General features: G+C 55.2%; 1 protein-coding gene across 1 annotated transcript in view; it reads left to right on the top strand.

Annotated features, from left to right (window-relative positions):
• Positions 1-18,474, top strand: part of DCTN1 (dynactin 1) — an 80,539-nt gene that overhangs the window by 49,140 nt on the left and 12,925 nt on the right. The window contains exons 5-11 of the mRNA XM_009332114.1: positions 6,308-6,496; positions 10,353-10,550; positions 13,182-13,386; positions 14,561-14,639; positions 16,033-16,192; positions 17,221-17,325; positions 18,212-18,403. Of these exons, the coding sequence (XP_009330389.1) occupies positions 6,308-6,496; positions 10,353-10,550; positions 13,182-13,386; positions 14,561-14,639; positions 16,033-16,192; positions 17,221-17,325; positions 18,212-18,403 (1,128 nt within the window). The remainder of the gene's footprint in view (positions 1-6,307; positions 6,497-10,352; positions 10,551-13,181; positions 13,387-14,560; positions 14,640-16,032; positions 16,193-17,220; positions 17,326-18,211; positions 18,404-18,474) is intronic.

Here is an 18,474-nt window from a genome sequence, read left to right as displayed (position 1 = left end):
AAAAGCCAGTCCCCCAACCCAGCCACCTTTCTGCCAGCCGCTTGCAAGTGCTTCGTAGAGCACAGCGGGCGAATTGCTGACACGAGGCGCGCTGTGCGACAGCCGGGTGGAGAGGAGGACGGCCGGGGCGGCGGGGAGCCCGGTCGCCCTCCGGCCCTGCCAGAGAGCAGCAGAGCATTTCTCTGCCCCCCTCGCCGAGGAGCTGCTCACCCGGGGGATCTCGGAGCTGATGCTTCAGCTTTTTATGGTCTTCACGTGGCGTTACGTGGATGGGGACCGAAAACGCCTTCCACCTTACACCAGAGGAGGCATGAAACCAGGATTACTCTCTGTCATTTAGCGTGGCTAGCTTTTAGAGGAGGTTACCAAGAAGCTTCTCCCTTTTTTTAAGGGTTCGGTAAGGTTTGAGTCGGGGAAGATGCTCAGCTTCTCCCCACCCCATAGCCCAGTAGGGAAGGGTTCAGCGGTCGCTTCTTGAGTATTTCCCCCGACGCCCGGCTGCTGCCACGGGCAGCGCTAAGCTGTAGAGACTCGCTTGCCGGTGTGAAACGCCCCAGCCCTTGGCTGCTTGTGTCTGCCACGCGCCGGGGTGCTTTCGGTGCTGGCCGTGCAGAGCAGGCAGCAGGATGGCAGGGAGCACCATGCCCGGCGGTGGGGGCTCTGCCGAGCTCCCCCCCGACGTGCTGCGTTGGGAGCCACGTGCTTGGCGAGGAGTGGAAGCGTCTCCCTGCGCGTGGCTCGCAAAGTCCTCGAGGGAGGGTTTTTTTCGGAGCAGTTTTCAGATTTTTAGTGCCACTCAATGTAATCTTTATTTAGTAGGACTTTTGAAAGATGCTGGAGTATTTCTGAAGAGCTTATACTACTGCTCCTAAATCAGCCCTGTATTTGTCTCAGGGTTTTAAGCTTTTACTGTTGTCATTACATTTTCCTGGCAGATTTTGCCAAGCAGGAGCTGTTATGGAAGATGGGTATCTTCCCCTCGGATTTGAAATGGGCCTCCTGTTGAGTGCAGCCTTTTAGAAAAGGCTGGAAGTGAGCAAATAGGATTTAGCCTAGGTAATATAATAGATGATCAGCTATTTTGAACTGATAACCGGTCCAGTTAAAATCTATATTAAAAAAAAAAAAAAAGTAGCTGCAAGATCTCTCAGCTGGTTTCTCAAGGCCTTGGGTGGGAATATGGCCATTGCTTCTGAATATTGGAGAGAAGCTGTAGTGGTGGATGCGATGCTGCGCTGGTCTGAGACGGGGGGGCTGAGCGTTTGCCGACGGGCTTTGCACGACCAGATGTCTTGCTCGTGGCTGCATCCTCGGGGAGTGTCATATGGCAGCGTTTTTATTGATCTTTTTCTGTTCTCGGTTACTTTAAGCTGTGGATTAGGTAATAGAATAAAAAATGAAGCAGAACGTGAAAAGCTTTAAAACGTGCTCCAGTGTTTTAAAGCTGCAGCGGGGGAGCAGATGGCCCTGCCAGCGGTTCCCTCTGCCCGGTCCGATAGCTTCCAGCGCCCGGGGGCTCCCTGCCCGCACCCAGGGCGCTGCCCGTCCAGCTTCCCCCGCTGCCGGCTGGCAGAAGAGTGCTGCCAGCTTCGCTGTTACCTGTGGTTGTATCGGTTTTGGGTGGAGTATTTCTTAACGGGAAGATTGTCCTGCTGAGGTCTTAAGTGCACAGCAAGGACGTGCTGAGATACGCGGTGCGGCCGCCCCACCTTTCGACGTGGGAGCACCGACTTGGTGATGGTTGTGTTACTGCTGTGCTGCATGTGCAAACGGTGGGTGTGCTCGGGGGCTGGGGGGAGTCCTGCCTTGAAGGTGACATGGATGCCTTTATTTCCAGAAATGAAAAGAAAACGTGGAAGTGTTTGAGAAGAAGCTCCATGTTGTCCCTGCGAGTTTTATGACTAAAGAGAAATAGAGCCCGGGGGCTCCAGCATCTCTGTGGGCAGCTGGTTTGGTGTTGCTCTCGTCCCTCCAAAAAACAAAGGGGAGCTATGTATGAAGCCATGTTTTCGGGGGGGGGGGGGGGGGGGGGGGAATTTCTTTAAAATAAAACCGCCTCAACCTCACACTCCAGTGACCTCTCGGGAAGGTGCGTTGAGTTAAACCCACTCCTTGTCAGCAGAACCGGCTGAACCCTGAGCAGCTCTGCAGCGAGGTGGCTGCGCGTTTCCAGGCTGACTCCGGGCAGCCCAGATTTTGCCTTTGAAGCTAAAGGTCTCTCAGACGTAAATGGTGCATCTGCCCCCAGGGTGTCTGCTGGAGTCTGGGGGTGGCTCCAGGTTCGGGATTGAGGCAGTCGGCCTTCTCCCTGGCTCCGTGGTCCTGCACCTTGCTAAAGGGGGAGGAGCGGGGCTGGAGCACGATGAGCGATCTCTGGTCTAGGCGAGAGAACCCGACCGGGAGGCTGAGCTGCCGCCGGGCTCTGTTCCTCTGTTTCCGCAGGAGCTCTGCTAGCAGGGTTCCACCTGGAGCTGCCCGGGGAGCGCGGGTTAATGAGCTTGTACACCTGATGCCATGCACACTAATTGCCGTGATATCTTTTGTTTCCTTTACCTTGTTCTCTGCTGCATCTGCTGCTGTGCTGCTGCGGTCTGTATCTCTGCTCCTGTCTGTCCCTGTATGAATGTCTCTCCTCCTCTGCCTTCCACTCCCGTTGCCCTCCAGACCACCGCCCGGCGGCCCAAGGTGAGCAGCTGCGGTCAGGGGGCACTGAGCGTCCCCTCTGTGTTAAATATGAACTCGATGAGCGCTAACCCCAGCGTGCGTTTTCTCTTGTCCTTCCATCTGGTCGTGAAGAGCCTGGAGGAGCTCACGGGAGCGATGTGCTCCTCTGGAGTGTGTCTAAATCGCTGGGGAGAACCTACCTGGGCAAAATGTCTATAGAAAAGCTTTGTGCTCTTAGCCGGAGCTCATCTGACGGCGCGGAGCATAAAAGCGGTGCAGTAATGCCCAGTCTGGCTGGCTGGCAAAGCACGCTGCTTGGTGTCCCTGTTAACGTTAACTTGCTTCTCACTGACTGCCATTTTCCTAGCTAACGTGGGGTACTTTTCAGCGGGATCTTGAGGGCGTCTGTTGGAGGAGAGAGGTAAGAGCCAAGAGGTGTCATCCAGGACAGTATTGATTCCAGCACAGAGAATCGCTCATGTTTTGAGGTCTGCCCCTAGCCAGCAGGACTTGCCTTGCAAAGGGGCACGTGGTTGGAGGAGAGCAAACAGGGGAGATAAATCCTCAAAGACCTCTATAATAGCCAAGTTATGGTTTGTGAATGGTGAACAATTTTTTTTTCTCTTGTGTGCAGGGGGTACACTGCAGGGAGGGCTTTATTTTCACTGGCTTGTACAAGAAACTCAAACCAGAGCAGCGACGGATTCATTCAGTCCCAGGCCAGCTGGGATCCCAGCTGCCAGGCATCTAGCTTTCCCCTCTGAAAAACATCTTGTTAACTGTCATTTTGGCACTGTAGGGCCAGAGCCCAGGCTGAGGTAGGACCTCATGGGGAAGAAAAGAGAGTGACAGAAGTATATGAGCGCAGTGTGAGGAGGAGAGTCCACCGCTCTTTCTGTAGGGGTAAAATTTCCTCTAAAATGTCTCCTCCCCAAACGCTTGAGGCACAGCAAGGATTTTGCTGTGAGTCCATGGGATGCATTTGCGGTGAGGCAGAGGAGTGAGCTCAAGGTAGGCAGCTTTTGCGTGCTGGCATGGATTTTAAGCCAGTTTCCAATCCCAGCTGGAAGCTTACCCTTTACCAGGGCAAGTCCTGGAGAGCTCTTGGTGGGTCACGTACCATTGCCCTCGGTTTGAACGATGTTCTTGTTCTCTGCAACCTGTGCTGGAGAGGAGCAGTGAGTGGATGTCCTACGTGACCTCCTCCTACTCCTTTGGCCTCACTTCTACACTGGGCAAGAATTAGATGGGGTTGAAGACACCCCTGCATGCATGTTGAGATCAGAGCTGTTGCCAGTACTGACCAGCTGCTCTGGCATTCTGCAGCGTTGAGGGCCCCCCTCGAGCCGTTGCATCCTATTCTGGTCGGGCTCACAGATGCGTCCACATCCGATGGGGTCAGCTGGCGGGCCGCCTGCTCTGGCGGCTGGGACCTTCCTGGGTTCCTGGGAATGGATTTTCAATAGGAACCGTTAGTGAAGGTTGTCCAGGAGCTGTGCAGAGGGCTCTAGGGGATGCCATGCTGCATTTTTGGCCCTTTCTAGAAGAAAGTACGTCCCTTGGACCTTCCCTGACCCTGCCTGCCAAGGCCAAGTTGCAGGTCTCCAAAGGTTTCTAGCGCTTCGGATGCGATAAGCAGTGGAGCCGTACCAGGTGTGTCCCTGGCGATGCTGCTCTGTCCCCACAGAAGCTGAAGGCTCGCCCTGTGAAGGGTTTTTAATCCCTAAAGCAGCAGGAACAAGAACGACGTCCTTGTTTTCGAGTAGTTTCTTGGAGATAGCGCGTGTGGCTGGGTGCCACGGAGACTGTTCCCAGGCAGGGGCTCACGCCGTCCCTGGGAGAGCCCGGGATCGCACCTGGGAGGGGAAGGCTGAGCTGCCTGCCCGTCCGTGGGGCGTTTTAGCTATTGCAGTCGAGTTAGCTCAGATTTGCCTAAAACAAGCGAGGAGTCGGCAGAAGATCCGGCTACAGCATGGCAAGCGAGCGCCTGGTTTCTACGTCCCGCTGCCGCTTTAGCAGGCGGGCGCAGGGGCGTAGATGCTGCGCCCGTCTTGGCCGTGTCCGTGCATGTCCCCGGCCAGCCTGGGGTGAGCCATGCGCTTTGCGAAACTGCAATGCACCAAAAAGCCCACCTTGAGGAGCAAAATAAAAAGTCAGGAAATTAATTTACACAGCGTTAGATGCCACAGAGGTGAGTGCTCCAGAAATGCAGGTCCGTGAGGACAACAGCAGAGGTTTCTGAGGGACCTGGTGCTTTCCTTCAGGCGTCAGCTTCCCTTGGTCACCTGGGTTACATGGCCAGCCTCACTGCCGGGTTCCCAGCCAGCAATTAACAGCCTCATAAGCACTGATGAAGCAGCTCTCTGCTGCTCTGGTTCCTCCAAGCTCCACTGGTTTTTCCCTGGACTCTGGTTAACTCTTGCTACTCTTTCATTTTTTCCTTCTGTTCCCCTAAAATTCGGTGCTTTGTCCCCCCAGCTGGTGTAGTTGCAGACAGAGGGTGCAGGCTCGGGCGCCTGCCGCGGTGTGTCCCCAGCAAGCTGCCGGTGGCACTGGCACACGTGCGTGGGCACAGCAGCACCTGACTCAGGCTCCTCCAAATGCTTAGCAGCAGACGTGTCCCGTTGTTTTTCCAGATGTGGAGGATGGACAGGGGCGAAACCTTCCCCGCTCCCGTCTCGGTGTGCTTCGAGGTTTTGCTGTCTCATCCTCTGGAGCTGGAGCACTAAAACCTCGGAGCGTGTTTCCACTCTGCAAACACTACCGAGGACCCGCGTTAGTCCCTGCTCTGATCCCCTCCGATACGCTGACTTGATAGGCAGGGTCTGCCCTCATGTCCCGGGACCTCGGGGTGTGCGCTGGCCTTGCTGTGAAGAGCAAGGAGATGGGTCTCTACCTGCAGCAGCAGCGTAGGCAGATGTGGTGGCACAAGGAAATAAATCGGCATGGTTTGTAGGGAGAGGCAATCTTTTACCGTCCCTGCTACTGCAGGAGGGAGGAGAGGGACTCCTCCTGTCTCAGGCCTGAAGCAGGGCTTGTGTGCTCAGAAAAAGATCCAGTTTGGTTTTTTAAATATGTCACTGGTGTAATAAAATTTTACCTTTCCCTTCAACAACTGATTATCTGTTAATTTTGGCCAAGCCAGCGTCCTCCCGGAGCAGCGTAAGACCACAGCGTTCATGCTGCCGGGGAGTCTCTGCAGTAGTGCCGGTCCTCGGCACGCTGCAGGTCTGGGTACGGCGAGGGCACGGATGCGCTCCCTCCAGCCAGGGCTGTTTTGCCGTTGATGTCCCCCCTGTCACCGTGCTCTCTGCCAAAACAGAGGGTTGTGCCTGACTCAGCCCTCCCCCGAGGGAAGGTCCCCTGTTGAGGCTGGACCGTGGTCAGTCCCAGCTCCCCTCTGTCCCTATCCCAGCGGGTAAGTACCGACCCTGTGCGAGAGCCTAAAGCACCTCTGGAATTTTACTCTGGGTTTCATCTGTGCTGGAAACGCGAGTCTGGGAGACAGTGGTTGGCCTGGAGAAACACCCTGGTGAAAGGAAAACACAGTGGCTGAAGTGGTGTCGGGAGATGGACCGGTCGTGGAAGCGTTGTCTCCCTTGAAACATGCTCATCTGACCTTTCTTGACGTGTTGTTTTGCAGCCCACCCGGACCCCCAATTCTGCAGCATCCAGCGGCACGGCTGGGCCCTCGGGCTCAGCCTCTGCCTCCGGCGGGGAGATGAGCAGCAGCGAGCCCAGCACGCCTGCTCAGACGCCGCTGGTGGCCCCGGTTATTCCAACTCCCTCCCTGACCTCTCCAGTGGCACCTCCGGTTCCCTCGCCCACAAAGGTAAGCTGTGGGCTCTGCCGGTGTGGAGGGTGGTAGCTCCTAAGGGGAGGAGGAGAGAAAACCCGCCACCAGTACTGGTAGGAGGAGGACGAGGAAGAAGGGAGCTAGAGGTCCTCTGACGGGTCCCGGTGGTGGTCACTGCGCAGGGCTTGTGTGACCGCCCGTAAGGCTGTGCTGGGTTTAGGCACCACGGTCTGCGGGAGGAGCAGAGCAGCCAGGCGGCCGGGGGACAGAGAGGACCGTGCACGGCTTGGCGGGGAGTTGGCCAGGGACAAATGCAGAGGCCGACACACCAAAGCTGGAAAGACACCTCCGAAGAGAAGAATGCCGTAGCTTAACTTGGTTCCTGATGCACGTTCCGCCTTCATAGAATCATAGAATCATTAAGGTTGGAAAAGACCTCTAAGGTCATCGAGTCCAACCGTCGACCCAACACCACCATGCCCACTAAACCATGTCCCTACGCGCCTCATCCACACGTCTTTTCAATACTTCCAGGGACGGGGCCTCCCCCACTTCCCTGGGCAGCCTGTCCCAACGTTTAACCACTCTTCCAGTAAAGACAGTTTTCCTCACGTCCAATCTAAACCTCCCCTGGCACAACTTGAGGCCCTTTCCTCTCGTCCTATCGCTTGTTCCTTGGGAGAAGAGACCGACCCCCACCTCGCTACAACCTCCTTGCAGGGGGCTGTAGAGAGCGATGAGGTCTCCCCTCAGCCTCCTCTTCTCCAGGCTATCCCGGGTCCCCGTGGGATACACGTGGCATCAGAGCAGTTTGGCAGGTGAACATGCTGGGGGTCGAGGCTCTGAGTCGGAGCTTGAACCTGCCGGTGGGGGCAGAGCTCAACTGCATTGAGCTCTGAGGAGGAGCTCAGGAGCTCCGGAGGAGGACCTGAGCACTGCCCCCTCCAGCCACTGGTGTTGGATGGGCTGGAGCGGAGGGACCAGCAGTGGATGCACTTTGGGAACGCTCCTGCCTTCAGATGCAAAAACCGCTTAGAGAGGTCCACTCTTCCCCAAACTTGGGTGTTTCTAATAATTATATCAGCATAGTCATTCCATTTTTGATCTTTAAAATAGTTTTTCATTACTTCCGTCCTGCTTTGTATTAATTAGTTACAATTAGAGCTCGTGGAAGATTTAGGGCATGAGGGCAAAGAATTAATAGCATGAGGGGACAAAGAGCTTGCTCTGAGGTTGTGTGTTGAGGAAAAGGCTGGAAAATCCACCGCCTGGTGGGAAGAAGGGACGTCCCCGCTCCCCCGAGCTGCCCACGAGGACTCTGGTAACCGGTTTATCTAACGGGTGCAAAAACTGTTCGCTTGATAGTATTGGTGGCATCTGTATGTCCGGGGTTGAGAAAGCGGCAGAGGAGAAATCTGTGTGGTTTTCCTATGCTGCTTGACATCGCGTAGGATTTTTTTCAAAATCTGTTCCTTAATTTCACCCGGCTTCATGATTTTTAAGCTTTAGTCATGAGGCTGCTTTAACCCTGTGCTACTGCCAGAAGAGGGGGGGGTCGCGTCCCCTTCTCCTGCCCTTGCTCGCAGCCGTTTGCCCAGGTACCGCTGTGCTGGCATCAGCCTTTCTCTAGCCGTGGGAGCTGATCTGGCCAAAAAAGAACCGGCAAATACAGGGTCAGTTTTCCCTGGTGGGAGCTCACTGGGGGATTACGTGGCCGCTGCTGTGGGATCGGGCGGGCACTGGTGAAGAGCACAGGGCCATCTTTGGGGGGGGGCTGTCTGGACTATGCCACTTAAAGACTGAGTCGCCCTGGCTTCGGGCAGCTGCCCTGCTCTTCGCAAGGGCTCTCGCGGCAGCTGCGCGGGCTGCAAGCCAGGGGCAGTGGGACGGTAAAGTCCAGGTACCGGGGGCAGCCTGGGGTCTGTTGTACAGCACCGACGCTTATTTACAGAATTAAGAAAAGATGGGACCGCGGGTGGAACGGGGGTTTTCTCTTTAAACGGCACGGACACTGGGCTTTCCTCAAAGGCACGCGGTGACGGGGAACGGGGCGACAGGCGCGAGTGGCAGCACAGGACGTTTCGGCTGGGAAGAGTTCTCAGGGTGAGGGTGGTCAAACACCGGGACGGGTCTAGAGGGGCTGCGGGACCTCGTCCTTGGAGACAGCCAGAGCTTGACTGGATGAGGCCCCTGATCTACTCAGCACAGCCTTGAGCAGGGAGGTGGACCAGAGACCTCCACTCACCTCTCCCAACCTCAGTTATTCTCCCGTTCTGTAAAACACGAGTGTACTTCAGATGTATGATTTGTGTTCAAGACAGGCCGGTGTAACTGAAGGTATTCTCTGTCTCCAGAACAGCTCGGCAGTGTCTCAGTGTCTCCACGAAGGCCAGGTGACCGCTGCCCCGAGGCTCTGGTTTGATGAGCGTGCACGTGGAAATCTCCCCGTCACCTCCGTAACGGGGAGCTTGAGGGTTTTGCCTCGGCCTAACTCACTCTCCAGTAACAGCTCGCGTGTGGCTGTGCGACACCTTTGTGCTGCTTGAGTGGTGTTTCCCTTCCTGCGTGGGCAGTTCTCCAGTGACAGCACAGCATTTAGAAACACGGTGCCCACCCTGCCTGTGTTTTAAGGAGAGTCAGGTGTGCCTTTCCCCTTGGAACGTAAGAGGCTTGTGAAAGGGAACCCTTACAGCCCCGGGGGGGTGGGGATGCTTTGGCATCTTGTTGAAAATCTCAACCCTGTGTCCCTTTCCCATGCGCCAGCTTTCATTTCAGCCGCCGTTGGCTTTGCTCTCAAGATAACGCCAGGGCCCAGCCACTCCTGGACCGTTGTGTACTGGCGTTAGTATCCTCCTCGAGCTGTGTCTTCCACTCCGGGTAAAGCCGGTTTCATGGTGAAGCCCAACCAATGCGGCCCAAATGCGCTTAGAGCAGAAGGGGGTGAATTCGGAGGGGTGCTGGTCAGCCACCGGCGCTGCAGCAACAGTCCGAGGCACCCGCCTCCGTGCGGGAAATGGGCTAGAAAAGCCTCGGAGGTCTTGGGCCGCCCGTGCGAGCTGATCTGGGGTGCACAGCAGAGAGCATTTTAGGACTTGGATCTGCCGAGGCAGGAGGATTCCCGGGTTTTAGGCTTGTGCCTGGCTCGCCCTCGTAGAGCTGCACCGGGTCTGATACACCGTGGGTTACAACGCGCACCGACCCCCTGGGTAGGGAGAGTAGGGGAGACCCTCCCCCCCCATACAAACGTCTGCCGTGCTCTGTAGGGTGGGTATTGGGGGAGGACGAAAGGGGAACAGCTCACCCGGAGCGCAGTGAAGTTGTGGTGTGAATGCACAGTTTGAGATGCAGCCTACGTGTGTGTGTCAGCATGTTTCTGAACTACACGCTAATAACTAAAACCACTGGCCGCTGTAAGTCTGTACCGTCGTGCACGTTGTGTTGAAAGAGCCTTTCTGTAAGATCTGGTTCTGTTTATGAAAACGTGTTTCTTGCATGCCGTTGCTCTGCTCTGACCCTACAGGCAGGAGAAGAGTTGCCGAGGGGTGAATTTGGACCTGTTAGTGGTGGGGGTTGTTTTTGTTTCGTTTTTAAGGGATTTAGGCATCCATGGATCCCAGTGAAGTCAAAAGCACGGTGCTCGGGACCTTTTGCCAGCCGAAAGGCTTTTTGTCAGTGTGTCAAGGAACATTTATCGTACGTTGTATTAAAATGACAGACGGACTCTGTAGCTGCGAGTGTAGAGTGATGTGTTCTTCTAAAACTGCCCCAGTAACAATGCCAAAATACAGGCTAGCTGATGGATCAGGTTCTGTGTGGGTTAAATTAATGTATGTGGAGCTCTCTCCAAAGGATGCCGCTGCTCCTTTTGGTAATTCTTGGTTTGATGTTGTAGGAGGAGGAGAATTTGCGTTCTCAAGTCAGGGACCTGGAGGAGAAATTGGAGACTCTGAAGATAAAGCGAAATGAGGACAAAGCAAAGCTTAAAGAGCTCGAGAAGTACAAGATCCAGCTGGAGCAGGTGCAAGAATGGAAGAGCAAAATGCAAGAACAACAGGCTGATCTCCAGAAACGTCTGAAGGAGGCCAAAAAGGTGAGCATCCCTGGGGAGCTGGGCAGCTCTGGTGCCGGGGCTTGCACAGGGAGACGTGATTCCAGGGCTAATTAAATTGCTGAAAATGTGTGTGGGGTTTTTTTATGCAATACCAGCTAGCACTAAACTGTGTGCTGTCCTGACTCCTGTCTTCTGAATACACGCCAGGTCCTAAAATGGCCTCTGGCCTCACATATCGCTGTTCTCTCCGATGTAAATATTGATTTAGGTATCGAGCTGCCAGTGCAAATCCCAGATACAGTCAGGCTACGCTGCATGTTTAATGCAGCATGCGAGCGTGGGTCTGGACCGTCATGGCAGTAGCACATGCAGCTTGTCCTGGAGCTGAAGTCACAGCTTCGTTCTCTAAGCACACTAGATGTCAGAGCAGACAGAGCCTTTGGACGGGCTTTGCGCAGTCCTGCCAAGGTACCAGAGATTTTGTGCGTCCTAGGATTTGCTTTGCTTTTTGCTGCCTGCCTGCCCCATCTGTCTGACAGCCTGGCCTTTGGGGCAGGAACGTCTGATCTATCCATGAGTCGATTCCTCTATCGGTGCAACTCTCAGTCTTGTGCAGGGTAAGACAAGCTGACGTTAGAGGTGGTTTCATTTAATAGATGGGGATGAAGAAGGCGATAGTTGAGGAGCAAGTCGCACATCTCCACTTGCAGGATGGCTGTCCGAGTGTGGCAGCAGCCATGTTTCTCCGGTTTAATCTGCTGTCGCGGGCCTGCCAGTGCTGTGGGAGGGCCACCATTCAAATTCCAAACCTGCTGATAAACAGCCAGTCCCACCTTCAAAAGCTTAAGTAAAGCTCCTGGAGATCTTGCAACTGACTTCAAAAATCAGTGGACCCCAGCAGCTTTAAGAGCATTGCCGTGTATTGAGGTTTCCGATCCAGCTGGGAGAGCAGCCCTGTAGGGAGAGGCTCACTGGTGGTGCCGCGGGATCTGTTCGTCTCTCCCGAAGCTGATCGTGCAGCCTAAACTTTCCCGCTGTCCCAATGCCTGGACGTCTTGAACGTTTTTTTTAAAAGTGCCGCACCTGCGCGGTGGAAGTTTTCTTGCCCTGCGCTTGTCTTTGACTCTCCAATATTTGTGAAGCAGCAGCTTGTCCTTCCTCTTGCTTGCTTCTGCGATACGTTAAGAGCAGTATACTCAGGAATTGAGCAGTATGTTCCTGTACAGTACTCACGGCTTAAAGCAGTTACATCCCAATGTGGTTTCGTTTTAAGTACAGCATTAATATAAGCTTTTGCTTTGTTGGACTGAGTTGATAATCAGCATTGAGTCTATTTGGGAACTGGGCTGAAGCAAGCTGGAACATCTCAGGAGCTGTTCTCCAACAGCGATTAGATGAGCCAGTCCTCTGGAGCCTCCTCTGAGCTAAGTGCGTCGTGACGGGTATCTGGCAAGGCTGAGGGGGGTTGCGAGGGGTCTCACCGATGTGTATAAACACCCGATGGGGGAAGTAAAGACTTTTCTCCGTGGTGCCCACTGAGAGTGCAAGAAGAAAGGGGCACGAACCGAAATACAGGAAATTCGGTTTAAACATAAGAAAAAGCCTTTTTCCTGTGAAGGTGATCAAACACTGGAGCAGGTAGCTCAGGGACGTTTGGAGTCTCCGTCCCTGGGGATGTGTGAGACACGACCGGACCGGGTCCTGGGCAGCTGGCTCAGCCGCCCCTGCTTGGGCAGGGGTTGGAGCAGACGATCTGCAGGGGTCCCAGCCCACCTCAGCCCCTGCGAGTGCTGGGCGTGCGAGTCCTCCCTGCTCCGGTGACGGGGGTGCAAATGGGTGCTCCCTTCCCCACGCGCTGTGTCTTTCCTGGCCTGCTCTGGAGTGGGTTCCTCTCTCCGGTGGCTTCCTGGGGGGGGTTCTGATCCTGACTTTCTTATGTAGACTTTGATTTGTTAAAACTCATCTCCCTTTAGCTAAACTAATGCATTTTGAGTTCCTGCCCTGCAGGGCTGGTTGGTATGAGTCACTGCCAGCGAAAGCCACAGGGCTTTGGTGCTAATGAATCTTAGTGTCGCTCGTTATCGAGAACATTTCTCCTGTGGCCGCTCTGCTCTTGCTGGGCCCTGCCTTTGGGTGTCATTTGAAGTGTCTGCTGCAGGTTTCTGCTCTCCCTCCTTTTTTTTTCTCCTCCCCAAGGACGGGTTACCTGCTCCTGGCACCCGTGCCTGCTGCTCCCAGGCAGACGGCAGGACTCCAGCCCTGCTGGCAAAAGAGCTTTTGCTTCTCTCTGCCCTGGTTTTCCAGGGTGGATTCTTGGTTTGTTTCCCCAGTGATTTACGTGATTGTCTGCTCCAGTACAAGCCTACATCTTTTCTGTCTTCGTACCTGTCTCTCCTCACCTGCAGATCGTTTTTCTGCTGGGCTCTTTTGTGGATGGGAGAAGGTGTGAAGCAGGGGAGAGGCCTCAGGGAGTGGAGATGGGCACCCTGGAGCACTGGCAGTGGGCCTTCCCCTCTCAGCTCAGATAAGCTGCTGCTAATTGGACTTGATCCTCCTGTGAGAGAACCATGAGAGACGTAATTGTCCGAGGCTCGTTTTTTGTGAGAGGGGTGTCTCTATCGTTGGCCTTGGGCTTCCAGGGTCTTCTCACTCATGTGTGCTTGACTGCAGGAAGCCAAAGATGCCTTGGAAGCCAAGGAGCGCTACATGGAGGAGATGGCAGACACCGCTGATGCGATTGAAATGGCAACCCTGGACAAGGAGATGGCAGAAGAGCGAGCAGAGTCCCTGCAGCAGGAGGTGGACTCCCTGAAAGAGAAGGTGGAATATCTCACGATGGACCTGGAGATCCTGAAGCACGAGATCGAAGAGAAGGGTAGGAAGGGGTCGGCTTTCGGGCGGTCTCAGCCTGGGTCCCACTTCACAGGGGAGCTCCTCGCTGGGGAGCAGAACGCTTGGCTGCTTTGGAGCAGTGGTGGCTCCTCGCTGCTGGTTGCGGTAGGGCTGAGGCTTTGCCTCTGCGATTTCCCCCGGCAGCCGCTGGGGCTTTCCGCTGCGTCCCCAGCCCTGCTCGGCAGGCGCAGGTACGACCGTCACACGTGGGCAGGTCAGCAGCAGGCAGCAGCTCAGCTTCGTCTTCACCTGGGTCCCGGCCTCACTGAGAAGGCAGAGATGGAGCTGCTGCACTTTTGAGTCTGGGGACAAGTCGTCCTGTCCTGGGCTTAGAGGAGCTCAGGCTTAGTTTTAATGCTTGTCATTTTCCCTGGGGACAGTGGATCCCACTCCAAAAGGTGTTTGACTGGGACAGACTTTATGTGGGAGGTCACGCAGCTGCTTTTGTTGCTTGCTGATCCAAGCTCCCAGCTTTGCTCTGCGCACAGCTTCAAAACCAGTGCATTACCCTTGTTTTGATTCCCCTGGGGCCTCTTAGCTCTTGCTGTTCAAGGTGAGCTTTAAAAATTGCACACAGCAGGAAACGAGCCAGCCTTTAAACACTTGTAGTATTGGCATTCACCTGAAAAAAATCAAACCTGCGGAAGCCGCAGATGATCAGGCAGGCAGGCTGAGGGATGTGACAGAAAGGTAGACCTGTCGAGGGGCTGGGAAAAACGTTGGGAGGACAGGAGTGGTCTGCAGGGAGATGTGGAAATTACTGCCATGAGCAAGGTCTTTGATTTGAGGTTGCTTTCACTGAATTGTGAGGGCCGGGAGGGCTGGGAGCTGAGAGCACTCACGGTATCCAGCGACGCGTTGCTCTGCCGTAGCCCAGCGGCTGCTCGGGTACGGTCTGCGGGTTGGTACGGTGGTTCTTCATCTGCACTGACTGGCTTTGGTGGCATCGGGGGAATCTCTCAGCCTGCGAGCACCAGTGTTACGCACCAGGCTTGGGTTTTGCTCAGCTGCAGGAGAGGAACTGATGCGTTTCCCCTTGGTATGACGTAGCTGTCCTCTTACTGGCGTTTGCAATGTCACTTGGTGTTAAGAGAACTGGATCTGTTTAGCAGCTGCTATTTCTGCACAAGCGGAATAATGCTTCCTTTCTACCGCAGGCTCGGATGGAGCAGCATCGAGTTACCAAGTCAAACAGCTGGAAGAGCAAAATGCGAGACTCAAGGAAGCTCTTGTAAGGTAGGAGACCACCTGTGCTCCCCAAAGGCTGCCGATGACGTCCTTTCCTACGAGAGCCCATGCTGTCTTGGTCTCATAAGAGTTTGTGTCAGAGCACTGATCCAAATACTTCTTTTCCAGAGCAGCCGATGTAACACGTGCTAGCTGGTCTTGGGTTGTTTCTGAGCTCTGGTGCTCCTTTAAGCATGCAACAGGGAAGGGAGAATCTCTTGTCACTGGAGACCAATGTAGATCAGGAGAAAATGAGCCGCTTCAGAGACAGCTTCTGTATTTCATTTCTCTGTGTATGCAGTGCTCTGCTTCTCCAGCACAGCTGCAGGTTTATTCAAGCAGCCTGCACAGGACAGTTCTCCAGACGCCTCCTGCGCAGGTCCTGCTCGAGGTTTCTTGAGCCTGCTCAGCCCTGGGACCTGGCTCCTGCCTTTCCCTGGGCAAGCCCGTCTGCCAGGGCTCGGGGCTTTGGGGCTTTTCTTTCTGAAAACCACATGTGCTTTAGCCTAGAGGTTCAGGTGGGGTCCCTCTGGTAGCCACACCACTGCTCACTGTCCCACCTCACTCCTCCCCCGTGGCTGTGGTTCAGTGCGCGCAGGGTGCTGTGTTGCCTTTGGTGCAGAAAACAGCCTGTGCTTAAAGACAATTACTCCTGCAGGCCAGGAACAGGTAGAGGAGGTGGAAGCATCCCCTACTAATAGGAAACACAAGAAACTGCCTTGCGAGGACTCCCAAACCAGTGCATGGTTGGGATGGGAGGTATAAAGAAGGTCCAAGCGAGAGAACCTCCCAGCACTTGCACTCCCTGGGCAGAGCCCCTTTGGGGCTGTTAGCAGAGCTGGTCACACAGGGGCCTCAATATACACAAAGCTCTGTTCTCAGCGCGTGCCGAAGCACCTTTCCTTGTCTGTGCTTTGTCTCTTTGTGCTGCTGACCTTCTCTCTTACGCTGTGAAAGGCTGTGAATGTGACTTATTTTTCTTTGCTTACTGGGTTCTTCCTTTCTGTGCTTTAGCCTGTCCCATTTACAGCTGTTCTTCCCTGCCTGTCTCTGTTGTCTGTTTTTCTACGTTCTCCTCTTCTGTTCTCTCCATCCTCTATCGCTCTGATTCTTTCAAAGGAAGGTGCCACCTCGGGCACCGATTCACGCCCACCCCTCGCTGTTAATGAGCTGTTCTCTGGGGACGCTGCTCGTGTCCCCCCCCAGGGAGGGGCTGCCAGAGGCTCCAAAGGAGCTCTGCTCGCGCTGCCGATGGGCAGCCAGCACCAGCATGGGCCGGGGAGGGGGGGTCTTGACTCTGCTGGTGCCCCCCAAGAGCAGTGTCTGGGAAGCGGATGGCTTCTCTTGCTCTGGTACCTGGGTCTCTGCTGGGCTTGTGATGGGTCTGGTTGCTCTGTCAAAGGATGCGGGACTTGTCTGCATCAGAGAAGCAGGAACACGTGAAGCTTCAAAAGCAAATGGAGAAGAAAAACACGGAGCTGGAGTCCCTGCGTCAGCAGAGGGAGAAGCTTCAGGAGGAGGTGAAGCAGGCGGAGAAAACGGTTGATGAGCTAAAGGAGCAGGTGAGTCCACTGGGGGAAGGATGGGCAGGGAGGGGAAGTTTGGGGCCGTTTGGAGCATTGAGCAACTGCTGTCGGGCAAGCTTGGGCCACCCCCTGGCACAGAGCGCTTTCTGTCAGTCACTCTTGGAGAGCCGCGCTCGGCGATACCACTGCAGGGACTAATACTTCTGGGTCCCTGTGCAAAAGCAAACCCTGTTCCAGCAGTGGAACTGTGCTGGCCACAGGGTGGCTCTTGAACACAGGACATGGATGATATGTCGTGCTTTCCAAGGCTGATCTGTGTTTGCTGCTTGCTCGGTGCTGAGCCATCACATCTTCCTGCCTGGGTGATCTTCATGAGGCTTGTTCCTGGCCAGACTGAGACGTCGGTGCAGGTGTGGGGCAGCCCTTAGGAAGCCCTCAGGAAGGATCTACGTTCACTGCAGAGCAGCCTGTGCAATTCCTCCGAACTGCTGTTCTGGAGGGACGCTGGCCTCACGCTCTCTGAGCATTAGCCTGAGTTACGTAGAAGGTGGGCTGTTAGCAGAGGTGATGCTTCTTAATGCAAAGGGACTGAAATGCCTATTCCTCCATTGATGCTGTAAGCGTATAACCACTCCCCTAGGTCCTCAGGGGGGACAGAGAGCTTGGAAAGCACTGTCACAAGTCTGCGAAGACTCAGCCTGAAGGTCAGCATTGTTTACACTGACCTGGAACTGCTCAACCTTGTGCCCTGATGCTGCAGCTAAAGAGCCAGTACATCTCTAAGAGCCAAAGCCAAGCCTCTTTTTTTCACGTGCCCTTCCTTCTGGGGCTGCGCGCTGTTCTGGTTTGAGTTGTTTGCTCTCCTGAGGCATGCTGTTCTCTGCTACCAGGAGGGAGCTTATGCACTGTCTGGCAAATCCTCACCTCAGGACAGGGAGATGGATTTACCAGCCACGTCCCACAGTTTGCCAGGGTGATCCCACGGTGGTATAAAAGGATTTTTGAGCTGCTTGCTGCAGTGTGTTGAGCTCCAGGTTGGAGCGTGATGTGGTGCGTGCTTGCAGGTGGATGCTGCTTTGGGTGCTGAAGAGATGGTGGAGACTCTGACGGAGAGAAACTTAGACCTGGAGGAGAAGGTCCGGGAGCTGCGTGAGACTGTTGGGGACCTGGTAAGACGGACTCCTCTGGAGTGAGGGCCGGTACTGGAGGGCTTGCGCCACTTCCTTCGTGCCTGGTGTGCGGCTGGGCTGATGCGAGGGCTGGCCCAGCCGACTGCCTGGCAGTGAGGCTGCCCGAGGCACCGGGAACTGCCTGGCAGGGGTGCCAGAGGGGGCTGGGGAACCTCTCTAGAGGCATTGCACTCGGTGCCGCTTCCGAGCGGTGCACTCTTCTGCTCTGCAGAATATGCCCCTTGCACCCCGGGGTGCTGTCGTGGTTTAACCTCAGTCGGCAACTGAGCGCCACACAGCCGCTCGCTGGGTGGCATGGGGGAGAGAATGGGAAGTGTAAAAGAGGGAAAACTCGTGGGTTGAGATAAGAACAGTTTAATAATTGAAATAAAATAAAATAGTGATAATAATGACAACAATAATAAAAGAACGTACAAAGCAAGCGATGCACAATGCAATTGCTCACCACCCGCCAACCGATGCCCGGCCAGTCCCCAAGCAGCAGCCCCCCCCAGCCAGCTTTCCCCCAGTTTATGTACTGAGCATGACGTCCCGTGGTATGGAATGTTCTTTGGCCAGTTTGGCTGTGCCCCCTCCCAGCTTCTTGTGCCCCTCCAGCCTTCCCAGTCGGTAGAGCACGGGAAGCTGAAAAGTCCTTGACTAGTGTAAGCACTGCTCAGCAACAACTACAACATCGCTGTGTTATCAACATTGTTCTGGTCCTAAATCCAAAACACAGCACTGTACCAGCTACTAGGAAGGAAACTAACTCGATCCCTGCCGAAACCGGGACAGGCGCCCCTCTGCCCTGCTCCGAAAATGCCCAACTGCTCTTGCTTGCTCGGCTGTGGCGTAACCGCGTGCCGTGCTGCCTCCTCCTTGCCAGGAAGCCATGAACGAGATGAATGACGAGCTGCAGGAAAACGCCCGGGAGACAGAGCTGGAGTTACGGGAGCAGCTGGACATGGCGACGGCGCGGGTCCGCGAGGCAGAGAAGCGTGTGGAGGCTGCGCAGGAGACCGTGGCCGACTACCAGCAGACCATCAAAAAATACAGGGAGCTGACCGCACACCTTCAGGTGCGGCCCTTCGGTGCCCCCCCCCCCCCCACCGGCGGCCGGGGGGGCCTTTGTGGGCACCATTCCCCGGC

This window comes from Pygoscelis adeliae, unplaced genomic scaffold (assembly GCF_000699105.1).
Source record: "Pygoscelis adeliae isolate BGI_AS28 unplaced genomic scaffold, ASM69910v1 Scaffold679, whole genome shotgun sequence".
Taxonomy (NCBI): domain Eukaryota; kingdom Metazoa; phylum Chordata; class Aves; order Sphenisciformes; family Spheniscidae; genus Pygoscelis; species Pygoscelis adeliae.
This window is presented reverse-complemented; position numbering and strand designations above follow the sequence as displayed.